At 42.6% G+C, this 15,353-nt stretch overlaps 1 protein-coding gene across 2 annotated transcripts in view; it reads left to right on the top strand.

Moving 5' to 3' along the window:
- Positions 1–12,978, top strand: part of SRGAP1 (SLIT-ROBO Rho GTPase activating protein 1) — a 269,866-nt gene extending 256,888 nt beyond the window's left edge. For both annotated transcript variants that reach the window (XM_082742529.1, XM_082742530.1), the window contains exons 19-22: positions 2,105–2,285; positions 3,381–3,515; positions 3,652–3,991; positions 7,716–12,978. In XM_082742529.1, coding sequence (XP_082598655.1) covers positions 2,105–2,285; positions 3,381–3,515; positions 3,652–3,991; positions 7,716–8,093 — 1,034 coding nt within the window. In that variant the 3' untranslated portion in view covers positions 8,094–12,978. The remainder of the gene's footprint in view (positions 1–2,104; positions 2,286–3,380; positions 3,516–3,651; positions 3,992–7,715) is intronic.
- Positions 12,979–15,353: the final 2,375 nt, after the last annotated feature.

Genomic DNA, 15,353 nt, shown 5'->3' with positions numbered 1-15,353 from the left:
TACTTTGCTAAGTAGTATACTACATGTAGATTATAGTATTTAAATGTATAGCTGAAATTCATGCAGGCCCTTCATATAAGGTAAACACTAAGCTTTTTCCATGTGTTTGTTGATTTTTTATGTTTGTGTCTTACATGGCCCAGAGAATGTTTGAATTTTTCAAGTGAGAAGGAAGCCTAGCTGACTACCCAGTGATTTCTTATGCAGTTATTCCATATAAGATATTAAACATATTTCAGGAATCTTTGCAGAAAAATCAACTGTTTCATTTTTTTTTTTAAAGATTATTTATTTATTTATTTATTAGGCAGAGAGAGATCACAAGTAGACAGAGAGGCAGGCAGAGAGAGAGAGAAGAGGAAGCAGGCTCCCCGCTGAGCAGAGAGCCCGATGTGGGACTCGATCCCAGGACCCTGAGATCATGACCTGAGCCGAAGGCAGCAGCTTAACCCACTGAGCCACCCAGGCGCCCAAATCAACTGTTTTGAATGGGAAGGTTCATTACTAAGCAAAATCAAAGACAATTTCCTTCGAAAATATTTGACAGATAGACAAGTTTTAATCTATTATGTATGCATATATGCTAGGGTACTCGGAAACTAATACATGCTCAGTTTTCAGCAAATAAGACATTGCTCGTTGCATGTACATTTGCAGAAATGTACAAATGCATGTACATTTCTCTGAACTTTTAGCACTTGTATTGGCCCTTTCTCTGTTTTATTGATTAGAAGTTTGCTCATCTGTGTGGATAGCAGGGCTGAAGATGGCGGGGATGGTGAGAGACAGGAGGAAAGATCTTAAGGCCCAGAACTGAAGGGCTTTTTGCAATAAGCTGAATCACAAAACGCATCTCTTATAGTTGTTTTGTATAGTTTGTCCTCTTATTTGCTTTCAACCTTTGTGACCAGAATTAGATCAGTGCTAACATTCCAATTCTAGGCCCAGAGTTCAACATCTTTTCTTTTCTTTCTTTCTTTCTTTTTTTTTTTTTTTTTTTTTTTGAATTTTGAGATCTTTCAGGGTTCACATGAAGTGAACCCTACAGGGTTCCTACAGAGAGATCCCAGCTTCCCTCCATGGTAAAAATCTTATATAACTGCAGCATAATATCACAGCCAGGAAATCGACATTGAAACCCTCCCTCTGCCATGTTCACGTTTCACTAGTTTCAGGTGCACTCAGTTGTGTGTGCAAACATTTAGTCACATACGGTTTCATCATCAGGGTCCTTCATGCTCCCCCTTTTATATCCGTGGCCATTTCTTCCCAACTTTGGTAACCACTAATCTATTCTCCATCTTGATTATTACGTCATTTCAAACAGGCTAGATAAATGGTATCACATAGTATGTCACCTTTTGAGATTGGTTTTTTCCACTCACTGTAATCCCCTTGAATATCTTTTGACCTCTGGATAATATAACTTTTGAATCTGGTCTTTTAATTTGGGTATAAGGCAGTCTAAGTTATGCTGGTTTCATAGGCAACTAGAATTTATTACTGATCCAAGAGAAAACAAACTTATCTCTACTGTCGGTGGTAGTTGGAAGATTTGATAGTGCCAGATAGTACATGAAGAAATTAAATGTACTCAAATAGTACTTAATGTGCTGGGTTTTGTAAACTTGATTTTTCTTTAAATAAGCAAGTAAAGCATAAACTTCCTAATGTTCTGGGATAGTGATTTTTCCATGTTATCCGTGGTTATTAACATGTTATGAGGGAATTCCATCATTGTCAAAATAATATTGGAGCTGTTATGGAGGACATTACAACCCAAGGAAGGATCTCATATATCATGTTGCAAAGTTTAAGATATTTTTTATTAGTCTGTCATTCTATCTCTGGTAAAAGGCTGTGGAAATTAAGATCCAATGTTCCATTTTTCTTTGTGTGAAAAACTGATGACAGCAAGAGAATGTTTTTCTGTAACTCTCTTAACAGCCTGAGTTTATCCCCCATTGAGGACTTAATACATTTTTCACTCTGGATATTGAAATGGCCTGGTTTATTTCTAAGGCCTCATAGAGAACTTTCACACAGCGTTTCATGCTTACCTCACGCCTCTGTCCGTCATTGTCTTCTGGTGTGTTCTTTGTAGAATGTGAGCCAATAGAAGCGATAGCCAAGTTTGACTACATGGGGCGATCTGCCAGAGAACTGTCCTTCAAGAAGGGGGCCTCCCTGCTGCTGTATCACCGGGCGTCTGAGGACTGGTGGGAAGGCCGGCACAACGGCATCGATGGGCTCGTGCCGCACCAGTATATTGTGGTGCAGGATATGTGAGTAGCGTGGGCTCTCCCCGCCCTCTGGGCTGCTCCCACCGTCCTGGCTGCTCCCACTGGAAGACTCCAGTCACTATTCCTAAACTGACCTTGGTCTTTTGAGAAAAGAGCCGATGGGATTGCGGAGCCCAAACCTCTGAGCCTGGGCACCATGCTTCACCTCGCTGTTGGGCCTTTGCTAATGGTACTTCGGGGCCAGCAGGTTTTTATTTCCCAAACTCCACCAGCAGATTCGGAGCAAGGGCTAGTGAGAGATGCCCTGTGAAGCTTTCAGGCTCCTAGAAAAATCACCCATGTGGAGAACAGCTTCAAGAGCTGTAATAACACCTCTAGTTCCAAGCCAGCCATACTCCTCTTTTGCTGTCCAGCTACCATTTCAATTCCAGATTCCCCAGAAGGAAGACACTGACCTAACATCTCAAGAGAATCATCATCAGCCTTCTTTTTTCTGTTTTTTAATAATATTGCTGTAATTTAAAAATATTTAAAGAGATGAGAAGATGGTCATAGTATATTAAATGAAAGAAATAGGTTGCAAAATCATATGTGAAGTATAATCCCTATTCTGTGAATATTTCACAGTATAGCACTAACATATGATTTTTCAAGGAGAAGAGAAATATACAGCATAAACTGTATACAGTGATTAAATGATTCACCCTAATTTTAGAAAAAGAAAGAAATGTTAAAAATGTATATCTCAGAACCCAAGAAGTATTGTGTGTATGTAGGTACAGACATACAGTCATAGATATCTAAACTACATAAACATATTGGTGTCTTGAGTATAAGTTCATACCTATATCTGCAGACATCATACATGTTTACCCAGGCATGGATTAAAAAGTAGAAAAGGCTATTTTCTCAAATTCTAGCAGCAGTGGTGTCTGGCTGTTATATCATGACTATGATTTTGCTCTTTTTTGTATATCTGAATCTTGCACTTTACCTGCAGTGAAATTGTATATTTTTATTATAAGGAAAGTCGTGTTGATAAGAGAAAGACTTGAATGTGTAAATGCTGTCATTTCTTTTTTTGTTGTTCCCATTCATCTTGTGAAAGACCCTCACCCTGGATTCTCTTCATTGTAGGGACGATACGTTTTCAGACACTCTGAGCCAAAAAGCTGACAGCGAGGCCAGCAGTGGGCCAGTCACTGAGGACAAGTCTTCATCCAAGGACATGAACTCCCCAACAGACCGGCACCCTGACAGCTATCTAGCCAGGTGGGTGGAGTCTGACCATCAGGCCCCTGAACCTCAACTTTCCCAAGTGCTTTGAGGAGCCACAGAACCCACAGCTTCTCGTATCAGCCGGTGTGATAAGCTCTCCTATTTTCTCTCTCTTTTTGTGTATTTCTAGACAAAGAAAAAGAGGAGAGCCACCCCCTCCAGTCAGGCGTCCTGGCAGGACCAGTGATGGCCATTGCCCCTTGCACCCACCGCATGCTCTTTCCAACTCCTCAGTTGACCTGGGGTCCCCAAGCCTGGGAGGTCACCCCCGGGGCCTGCTGCAGAACCGTGGCCTCAACAACGACAGTCCTGAGAGGAGGCGCCGGCCAGGCCACGGCAGCCTGACCAATATCAGCCGGCACGACTCCCTCAAGAAGATCGACAGTCCTCCTATTAGAAGGTCCACGTCATCGGGGCAATACACAGGCTTCAATGACCATAAGCCATTGGACCCAGAGACAATCGCTCAGGTAAGATGCGTGGAATGGCCTGGCACCTGCTTTGTACCTGGGGTGTGATGAAGGAGGGATGTAGGACTCCCTGTCTGTAGTCCTGCTTTTTGTAGAGAACCAACTAGGGAAAACAGAAAAGAAATTAGTCCATTCTTTAAGGCCTGACTAAGGTCTCTTTAGAAGACCCATTTGTTACTGGAAGGGCCCAAGTGATTAGGTTCATATTGATTTAAACAGAGACATGGCAGAAGTGTAGGCCCCAGGGCATTCAAACACATCACTGCTAAATAGCCAGGAAAAGACTGAAAAAGAATAATAATGAGAAAAAAAAAAAGAATAATAATGAGGAAAGACTAGCCCTACCAGATCCCTAAAGCATGCTAAAGATAATAAAATGGACAAATTGATATAAAGAATGGAGAGCCCACAAACAGTTAAATATTACTGTAGGAGAAATATGACCCTTTCAGCTTAGGAGAAATGCTGGATTAGTCTGTAAATAGTAGGAGAAATAATGGCTAGCTGAAGAACACCAGGTCTGGGTCCTCGTCTCCCTTCTCTTCCCAACAGTTAGTGCAGAAGACTTCATAGTTTTTTTCTAATGATTAAAATTGACAAAGTAAAGGTAAGACAAGATTGATTAATGGATTTTCTATCATTCTGCAATTTTTCCTCTAGTTCCCCCCCCCCAGTATAGGCCATCAACAAATAATGGGTATCATCAGTGACGAAAGAGGTTTAATCTAAAGCATCTTCCAGCTGTCTGAAGCTTAAAAATGAACTAAATCAATCAAAAAAGAGAATGAATGAGAAATAAATAAAACAAACATGGGGAACTATTATAGATGGATTATTTTTAATAAAGAGTACCCAAGGAGACCTGTACAGATGTGACAAACTTCCAAGCTATTTCCAATATCCTAACTAAAGAAAATTTTGGATGTAAATTAGATTGTGAGGGGGTTTAATGTGTTTTTTAAAAATTAAACCAATTTTAAATGTATAACAGTTTTTCAGCAAAATCAAAAAGACTTGACCTTTTGGTTTTCTCTGTTTGAAATACTACACAAGGTCTGTGGAGACCTATATAGAACCAGTGAGATTTAATTACAGCTGAATTTAATGGTTTGAGAAATCCAAAGGTCCCTGCTTGTAATAAGCTGGTGAAACAGGATTTAGGTTAGAAAGACAGGGAATTAGGAGCTTAGGAGTGGGAAGGTATAACAATGCCTATTTAACCCTTTTGCTTCTAGAACCAGGAAATCCTTTTGTTTGTTCCTTTGCTTTTGTTTTTAAGTGGGCTCCATGCTAGGCATGGAGTCCAATACAGGACTCGAGCTCATGACCTGAGATCAAGACCTGAGCTGAGATCAAGAGTCGGATGCTTCACCCACTGAGCCACCCCAAGAAATCCTTTCATTGTAAATTATAAAAACAAAAACTCAACAGATAAATCAGGCTCTGCACAATCTCTCTGGGGCAAATAGTTATAAAAAAATCCATATGTTTAGCATCAAATAGAAATCACATATGAAAATAATCACTTGAAAAGTGATGTCATCCTCCCAGAATGGCTTCCAGCTGTGTCCTTTATTTATCTTTCCATCTCTCTTCTCCAGATTTTCCCTTGAGGACAAGAAAGCCTGCCATCATGGTGTTCATACAAAAAACATGCAGATTCTCTTATTAAACAAATCAGTGGCATCCCTGATGGGGCTTTTCTAAAAAATGACAGTATCCATATGCGATCACTGTAGCTTGGTTTATTCATTTAGCAAACCTTTACTGAGCACTTACTGTGTGCCAGGTCCTGTGCTAGGCTTTAGAGAAGCACCGTTAAATCATCAGCCAGCTGCTTTCTGAAGGTGCTTACGACCCTGGGAGGGATGGGAATATGGAAATCATTCCCATGGTGTAGCGCCCATGGGAGGGTTATGTTCCAGCTGAGTGAAAGGAGCCCTGGGCATGTAGAGAAGAAACATGCCAGTCAGCCTGGGTTGGTGGTTCTTCACCCGTCCTGTCCCACACAATGCTTCCACCTTTTCTGTGTGTGTGTGTGTGTGTGTGTGTGTGTGTGTGTGTGTGGTAAAACACATAATGTCCAATTTACCACCTTAACCATTTTTCACCACACAGTTCAGTGAAGTATATTCACGTTTTGTGAAACGGATCTCTGGAACTTTTTCTTCTTGCAAAACTGAAACCCCATACCCACTGAAGAACAACTTCCCTTTCTCCCCTCCCACCCCCAGCCCCTGGCCACCACCGTGCTGCTTTCTGCTGCTGTGAGTGTGACTACCTCACAGAAACGCAAACAGTGTTTGTCTTCTCATGACTGGCCTCTTATTTCACTTAATGTCCTCAGGGTTTATCCATACTGTAGCATATGGCAAGATTTTCTTCCTCTCTAAGGTGAATAATATTCCGTTGATGTGTAGACCACACTTTGCTCGTCTATTCATCCATCAATGGAACATACTGTACCTTTTTGAAATTGAAATAGGTATTTTGTCATTCCCCCTTTACTGTCTGAAATAAATTGACAGATGAGATACCTAATTTGAAACAACATATAAAGCTCTAAATACAATATACAAAAATACAAGGAATTAAATATTAAAACAAGTATACTTCAGTTAATGCTTGAATAGGCTAAAAGACAAATTAATAAGATGCTTTCACCTACGTATATAATTACCATACATACAACAATTAAAAAATGCATATGAATATAAGATAGAGTTAGGGTCAGGGCTCAGGTTATTATAAATAGGATTTTCACCTCCATCAACGTCTGAAGGACATTCAGAAGTTGAACAAGACACAGGATAATTCATTGCATGTAAATTACCTGGAATATTGCAACAGATCTAGTACGTATAACCCAGCACACCAAATGCCACTAACGCCATCTTGTTCTTGTGCCATTCAAAAATACACATACACACACACACACACACACACACACACACACACAGGTGGCTCAGTGGGTTGAGTGACCAACTTGATTTCGGCTCAGGTCATGATCTCATGGGTGGTGAGACAGAACCCCACGCCAGGCTCTGCGCTCAGTGGGGAATCTATCTGAGACTCTCTCCCTCTGCCCTGCCCCTGACTCATGCTGACAACTCTCTCTTTCTCTCTCTCAAATAAATAAAGAAATAAATCTCTTAAAAAATAAAATACTCACACAGCATACTACAAAAATGCCCTCTCTAGGGCAGTACCCTTCCACTGAGATCCCCTGGACAAGAGCATCAGAGAAAGGCTTAAATTGAATTTTGAACAACTGCTAGGAGTTAGATACAAACTAGTGAGTGCTCAACATTATTTGTTAAATGAATGAAAGAAGGCTGCTTTTCATTCCCATTCCTATCTATTTCTTGAGAAATTGTTGCAGAGTCTAAACTGGAAGCTATCTTTTAACCATAAGCTGAGATAGAATTCTGAATAGTAAGTTAACATGGAAGGTAGAAATCGCAAGAAGGCTGCCTGGCACCTTAGGACAGCCGGTGTTGGGTAGACGGTTCCGTGCACCCTTGCATCTTGGTCTCCTGAACATGCAGAGACAAAATAATTGTGGGCACTACATCTAAACATTCTACAGGTGGTGAAGCTGGAACAGCATTGCTCTTGGCGGCCCATCTGCTGTGAAACGAAGCGTAAGGGTTTCCGTACGTGAGTACTAATTACCGGTCTATTCCGTCTCTTTCTCTCTCTCTCTCTGGTTATCTTTCAACAGGATATCGAGGAGACGATGAACACTGCTCTGAATGAACTGCGAGAACTGGAGAGACAGAGTACAGCAAAGCATGCCCCCGACGTGGTGCTGGACACCTTAGAACAAGTGAAGAACGCTCCCACCCCAGCCACGTCTACGGAATCTCTCAGCCCTTTGCACAACGTGGCCCTCCGCAGCTCAGAGCCGCAGATCCGACGGAGCACTAGCTCCTCCAGTGATACAATGAGTACTTTCAAGCCTATGGTGGCACCCAGAATGGGTGTGCAGCTGAAGCCACCAGCCCTCCGGCCAAAACCTGCTGTTCTTCCAAAAACAAACCCTACCATAGGACCTGCCCCACCTTCCCAAGGTCCAGCAGACAAGTCTTGCACAATGTGAAGACCAAGTGGGCAAGGTCATCTGGGCTGGTGATTTTAAAAGAAACAGGTCACTGACAAAAGTCACTGATCCATAACTTTCCTTGTGCTTATAACTGGAGATTTTTGGCTTTTCTATGTTCTCGAATGTAATGTCTGAGACTAGCTAAATTAACAGGGGCATTTGTATTTTGTAATTTTTTTCCTTTTTTTTTTTTTTTAAATAACTGGACATATCTATGTCATTTTAAAGACAATAGAAACACTTAGATTTACTTGAAAATCCAATGCTGCACCATTTGTAATGAAGGCAACACCGCTCCAGCCTCCGCGTGGTAGAGTGCTTTGGGCTTAGTGTAGTGTGGGTGAGTCAGAAACGTCTGGATCCAAAGGCATGAGAATCGGAGTTCCAGGCCCCAGTGTGAAACCACTGTTGGCCTGCATGGCACTTGGGGTAGTAGCTGAAAGGTTGCCAGTGGCATTGTTAGGTAGCTGACCGTGACCCCTCTGCCCCGTGCAGTGGGACGTTCCCGGGCGAACTTGCATTCCACCGCCTGAATGAGTTGGATGGTTGCCTCTTTCATAAGAGCCATTTCCCTCGGGTCCAGGTTAAAAGCTCAAAAGAATGGGGTCAAAAAAAAAAAAAAAAAAGAATGGGGTCAGAACCCCTGCAGTTACTGCTTGAGCTAAACCTAAGAAAGGAGAGAGAGAGAATCCTCCCGAGCTCTCAGCGTGACTCCTTCCACAAGCCTGCTTAGGCCCCCGAAGATTTCCAAGTCCATCCCCTGCAATCACAAAGGACCAGAACAGTCTAATTTCAAAGACTTGTGGTTACGCTACTCCCCAGACTCCTTCAGAGATCTGTTGTTGCTAACTGCCTAGGGAATACTTCTAGCTCCCCTAAATCGCTGTGTTCTCCCCCTGGAAATGGAGCACGAACACGGCACACAACTCCTTGCCTCACTCAGCTTTCTCTTCCAGCTAAATGACCTCGGTTCCTTTAAACATGCTACAGAGGCCTGAGGAACCTAAGTGGAATCCCCAGCTCTGCTCTCCGTGTGTCTTTCTGAGCCAGCCAAGAACTAGCTACGGTACCCAAGGACGGGCCCTGCTGGCCCAGTGGGAGGGGCACCTCATGGTTCCATGGTGACTTCCTTCCAACCTAGCACCCTGGATCCATTGACTTTTTCCTTTTTTTTTTTTCCACATGGCCTCAAGAGAACTCAGATAGTCAGGTGAGCTCCATGAGGGACCCTCTTCCTCTGACATCTGAGCCCCCAAAACAGTTTTCTTTGTGTTTTTCCTCTATCTTAAAAAGTTGTTTTGAATTCAGTTGTTTTTGCTAAGGTACAAATCACCACTCCTACCAACAGCAGCTTATGTCATCCTCTCTCTGTCACTGAACTTACTGATGAAGAGACTTTTTTTCTTTTCTTTTTTCTTTTTTTTTCTTTTTTTTTTTTTTTAAGAAAAATGGATGGCACAGACTAACCCCTCTCCCTCTCAACCACCATTATTTCCTTCTAGGTTTGGATTCAAACTGGCAGCCACTGGGCTGCCCATCCAAGAGTGACAGAGTATGGACTTGAATCTGTTAACCCACTAGCGAATGCCTCCTGCAGGAAAGAATGAGGATCTGTACTAAAAATCAAGATCGTTACTGTGATCTCTCCCTCTATCTGCCAATCTAATCATTCTAATGCAGAGGGATAGGACAGTAATCCATTAATATAAGATAAGGTTACCTTTCAAAGTCACACTTCTGGTTGCTTGTCTGTGGCCTAATTTCACAAATGGATTGAATGGAGAATTTTTTTCAAGTATTTCCAGGTATGGTAAGCTTTCAAATCTGAGTTTTCTGAAGCATCCTCTTTGCCCACTTTGAGAACGATGCCCCATCGGCATCTTATCCGGCCCCTCACCAGAGGTCTCTTGAGCCTCAGTGGTCCCTCAGCAACTCAAGACACCATGGACACTCAGCCAGGATTGAGCTCTGAATAGCACTAACCCTTTTAAACCATCTTCCCAAATTCCTCGGAAATTGAAACTTTCCTGAAAAACCTCTCAGTTCTTTTCAGATTCCACTTTGGTCTCTAATTCTCTGCTACTATATGGGGAAACAGAAGCAGAGAACAAAAATGAAAACAATGAAGTGGGGAGGAGACTTTAGATATTTTTTAGACATTGAAAGAAAAAGTATTTCTTTAAAGCATTTTTTCCATCTTTGATGGAAGAGTAAGATGTGAACAGAGGTCATCAAAAGGGCAGAGGCATGTTGAATTTATTATGGGGAGAAGAGGTATCTTTTACAAGTTATAACTTAGATCTTACTCCTGCAAGTTTATGTCTTCAGACTTTTCCCTGGTAATCCCATGCAATGTCTCCTCTCTTCAGTGTTTACACCTCTGATGAAACGAGGGTTGCCTCTCCAACCACCAAATTCGGATTCTGCTCCCTTGGGTAGCAGAAGACATGCTGCTCTAAAGCCTCAGGACCTCAGAGGCTGTGCCTTCTTGCAGGAAACATCTCATGCTCTCCCCTCACTCCCTTAACATCTCTCTCTCTCTTCTCTCCCTATACTCCTGGTGATATCCTGAAGCCTTTCTTTTTCTCTTTCTTTTTTTTTTTTTTTTTTTTCATCTCTCCTCCCCCATTCCCATGGATGTGGCCTCACAGCAAGTAAGGATTCACCTTTTCTTACTTTGTTTTAGTAAGGAGTCTTCAGATTCCAGGGCCACTTCACAAAGGATCCAGAATAACACCCTGTAAGCTCATTAAAAGTTTCTGCAGCCAGAGGCTTCACCCAGCACGTGGCCCTCTGTACAGCTACAGGTGTAGCAGTGGGGAGGAGGGAAGGTGCGAGGGATGGGCAGAAGGAAAAGAACCTGGAGATGTTACAATCCCCAGTTTCAAGGACCAGATCCTTCTTCATGCACAGTTTGGGAAGGATCATTCTGATGGCTCTAAAGAGCTTACACAAGAATAGATACTCACAGCTGATACAATTGTTCATGTCCCATCCACAGAACTCAACTGAAGTAGGCTTACCAAGTTGACCTTTTGGTCAGGGTCAGGGTTGTTAGGAGAGGATCATTAGGAGAGAGAGAAAAGTACTTAGTACAGATTTTCTGATGAGTGTCCTATAAATGATTTGAGCCAGTCAAATGGCCCTATGCAGAGCTCTACATTCATGTTCAATCAACACTATCACTCAACAGTTTTGCACATTTTCACGCAACGTAATTTGACTTTGGTGCTCCTTGAGCCATACATAGAAAAATTTACAGCAGGGTCCCACTTACTCTACGGCAGTGAGCGTGAACAGCCCTCAGTGGATAGAGCAGGTCACACTGTATCAGTCGAGAGTTTTCTTGGTACTTTTGCCATTCCCAAAATGAGCTTGTAATTTAATTAAGGAAAAGATACAAGTGGGAAGGGTAGTGGTCTCTTCAGCTTTGGGAATGACATGGGGTCTATAAAATGAAGAAACTTTAATATGATAATTACAGCCTCTAAAATTTAAAGAGCCCACACTATATGTTAGGTAACTGGAATTTAAATAAACTTTCAGAAAATAAAGAGCCCAGAGATCCTTTGAGGGTTTAGAAGACTTCGGATTTGGGATCACATTCATTTTATTCCACAATAGTGAGAGGCCACGAATGCAGGAAAAGCACTTGGGACTGAGTCGTGCCCTGGGTTACCCACCACTGACTCTGCAGAAGGGGAGCGACTTAGAGGTAAAGGCTCACCCATGTATGCAATAGAGCTCCCCACTCCAGACCCCCCCCCACCCCAGCTGAAAACCCAGCCTCCAGCTGGGCAGGGGTGTCCGGCTGTGTTTGGCACACACACTACCCCCCACTACCCCTGGTTCGGATCAGTAAAACAAACTGGAAATCAAGCTTTCACTTACCCTAGTATACTTTCCTTAAAAAAAATAAATAGTCTATGTGGTATAATCGAATGGGTACCTGTATCTTTAAATTACATAGGGACTTTTGTATGTTTAAATAATTGTACTGGGTTCCATAATGCTTATCTTAGAAACTGTTTAGTAAAATATATAAGCCGTGCATTTGTGAATGCCCCCTTTAGAGCATTCATCCAAGTTCAATGTGTAGTGTGATGGTTATTCTAGATGTTTAAAGTAAAGTGAGTGGCTGTGTAACAGGAGAGACTGCTATTTACCTATGGACTGGAGGGTAACTCCTGCCCACTTAATTAAATCAGTATTGTCCTTTTCTGTTGGTTTGATCAATTACAGTACTGGTAGCTTCCTGCTTGTGACTGTTACCTAAATGGTGTCTATGTACATCTGTAGTATGTACATGTGAAGTGCCTTTCTATTTTAGAGGAGTTTTAGCCTTGCTTTTTACTGTTTCCCGCCCCCCCCCATCCATCCACCCCACCCCGCTCCTGCTCCCTAACAACCCCCTCCCCTCGCCCCCACCTCCGCTTCCAGCCCCAATTCCTACCGCCCACAGGAGTGGAAACTTCCTCTGCCTTCTCCCTGCTTCTCCGTGCCCTTTCCTGTGCCTCGGTGCTCAGTATCGTCTGTCTTGCATCCTTGTCTGTCATCAGACTGTCTCGTTTTGCTGGTAGCCGTGACTGTGCCTTTCCCGCCCGCAGTGTCCCCGCATCCCCCCTCCCTCTCTGAGCTGCTGCCGCCCAACGTGCGTCGCCTGTGTTCTGTCCGCCTGTTACAGTCCCTGGGCTCTGAGGCGGAAATAGGGGGGATGCTGTTACAGTTCTGGAAGAAAAGAAATGTTTTGTTAATCTGTTGTGACAATGCACTTTTATGTATAGTACTGTACATTCTGGCATGTACCACTCCAGGCTTCAGTATACAGTCGGGTCTGCTCTTCACGGTGTATCTTTATAATAAATAAGATAGTTCTGGCTGCCTTTGTCTTCGAGTTGAGTTGGTGCGATTCGGTGGTGTTTCATTCCTTTCCTTTCTTTTTCTAATCACTGTTAACCCCCTCCCCCAGAGAGCTGAGTTGCAATTAGATGGTGAGAAACTACCTTTTGTTTTGTTTTGTTTTTTACTGTTTTTATTTGTGAACTTGAAAATGAGACCTCATGCACAGAGCCTTGATAATGAAGCCAGAGTTTTTCAGAGGGTGATTTGGAGATTCCTGTGTGGTAAGGAAAGGGAATTGGGAGAGGGCAAGCAAGCTTCTAAACACTATCCATATTGAAATCTTTCCTGAAAAGGATTCTTTGGGGGGCACCTGAGTGGCTCAGTGGGTTAAGCCGCTGCCTTTGGATCAGGTCATGACCTCAGGGTCCTGGGATCGAGTTCCACATCGGGCTCTCTGCTCAGCAGGGAGCCTGCTACTCTCTCTCTCTCTCTCTCTCTCTCTCTCTGCCAGCCTCTCTACCTGTGATCTCTCTCTGTGTCAAATAAATAAATAAATAATCTTTATTAAAAAGAAAAAAAGAAAAGGATTCTTTGGCATAGTAAATCTTGTCAAGCTGATCTTTGGTTTCATTTGAATACACTGAAATGCAATCCTTAGGTATAGACTATGTTTAGAATTCCCCATGTATTGATATATTTTCCTTCAAACATTAAAATAAACAAAACAAAAACAAACTCTTGAGGTCTATCAATGCCAAATAGATAGTTTTTTAAAAATTATCAGTAATGTGCTGGATTGAGTACTGATAAGAGTTGCAGAATATTTTAAAATGATGCATAAATCAAGGGAAAAAACTTCACTGGAGTGTAAATTACAAAAAGGAAAGTGCACAAATCATTAACATAAGAATTTTCACAAAGTAACACTCTCTCATATCCACTGCCCAGATCAATAAACAGCACACTGTCAGCAGCATCCCAGAAGCTAGGCTTGGGCCTCTCCAAAGTTAATATCCTCAGGAACAATACCATGGTTTTGTATTGCCTGTCGTTTTAACTTTCTAGAAATGGCCTCCTGGTATGTAGATCTTGTGTCTGGCTCCTTCGGTGAAATATATGATTGTGACAACAAACATGTTGTTACATGTAACTAGTTTCCTTCATTGTGACTGGCATATAGAATTCTATTACATGGATATGCTCTGTATTTATTTTATATTTCCTGATTAAACATGGGGTATTGTATACAAAAATCTTTAAACATGGAACAAGTGAATGGGGAAAAGCCACCCGTGAAAGGAAATATTTTCCTAAAACAGATGGAATGATGTTGAGCAAAGCCATTAACAGGAAGGCCTACCCGAAAGCAAGTGAACCATTTTAAGACCAGAATTCGATTTAGAGGCTGTCCCATGGGAATGAATGAGCAAATCAGACTATGGGATTGCTCTGGGAAAGACCTCATTGTCCTGTGTCACCGCTAGGTCTAAAGACTCCAGCCTGCCTCAGCCGTCTCTGAGTGTGCCTACTTCCTCACATCCCTCCTTCCAGAGTGAGAGTCCCATGTGAGCCTGTCTGGTTGACAACTCCGTCTGCTCATATGCCAGTAGTACCCTGGAAGAATATTAGCAAGGCAGAGAAGGAATTGTCTGGCTTTTCCTTTGGGTAGTTGGGATTCCTAACGTGGAAAACTCCCCACGCTTGATCTAAAGTGCCAAAACGGTCCTGGAAAGCCAAAATCAATGGCAAGTTCCATTGTACAGGCCATATATCTCCATTTCAATTTGGGAAAATATGGTCAATATGCCTTTTAAATAGGCACATTTAAATGCATAGGTTCTTTATTCTTCAGTGGCCTTTCATCTGTGTCTACATAGTAGAAAACTTGCCTTCTATAATTAATGTTGGGCTGGCAGAAAGGGCTACTTAAGATGGCTAAAGTTCCCGCTCCAACAGGAGAACAAAGGCCCAAGCAGGAATCTGAGACCCCCGCCGCGGGCTCCAGTGGACCAATGGGACCCCGAAGAGCAGGCAAGATATCCGAATAAGGGAAACTTGCCAAAAGACCCCTGAGCTCCCCTCGAGACCCCTTAAAAGCCCCCTCCTCCCTGCCTTGGACGCGACTTCCACCACTCTGCTTTCCAGAGTCGTGGAACCTCGCCCGAGGGTGCCCACCTCCTCCCGGCGCAACTTTCCTGGCGCCCCTTCTCCTTAGTCCTGAAACTTCTCCGGAGAGTGTTTTTAATAAGTCTTGCCTTGCACCCACTTTGCCTGATGTTGTGTTTATCTCGCCAGAAAAACTTTACAATTAAGAATGAAACTGTCATTTTTTTTTATTTTTTATTTTTTATAAACATATATTTTTATCCCCAGGGGTACAGGTCTGTGAATCACCAGGTTTACACACTTCACAGC

The sequence above is a fragment of the Mustela nivalis genome (genome assembly GCF_964662115.1).
Source record: "Mustela nivalis genome assembly, chromosome: 7".
In the NCBI taxonomy this organism is placed as follows: Eukaryota; Metazoa; Chordata; class Mammalia; order Carnivora; family Mustelidae; genus Mustela; species Mustela nivalis.
This window is presented reverse-complemented; position numbering and strand designations above follow the sequence as displayed.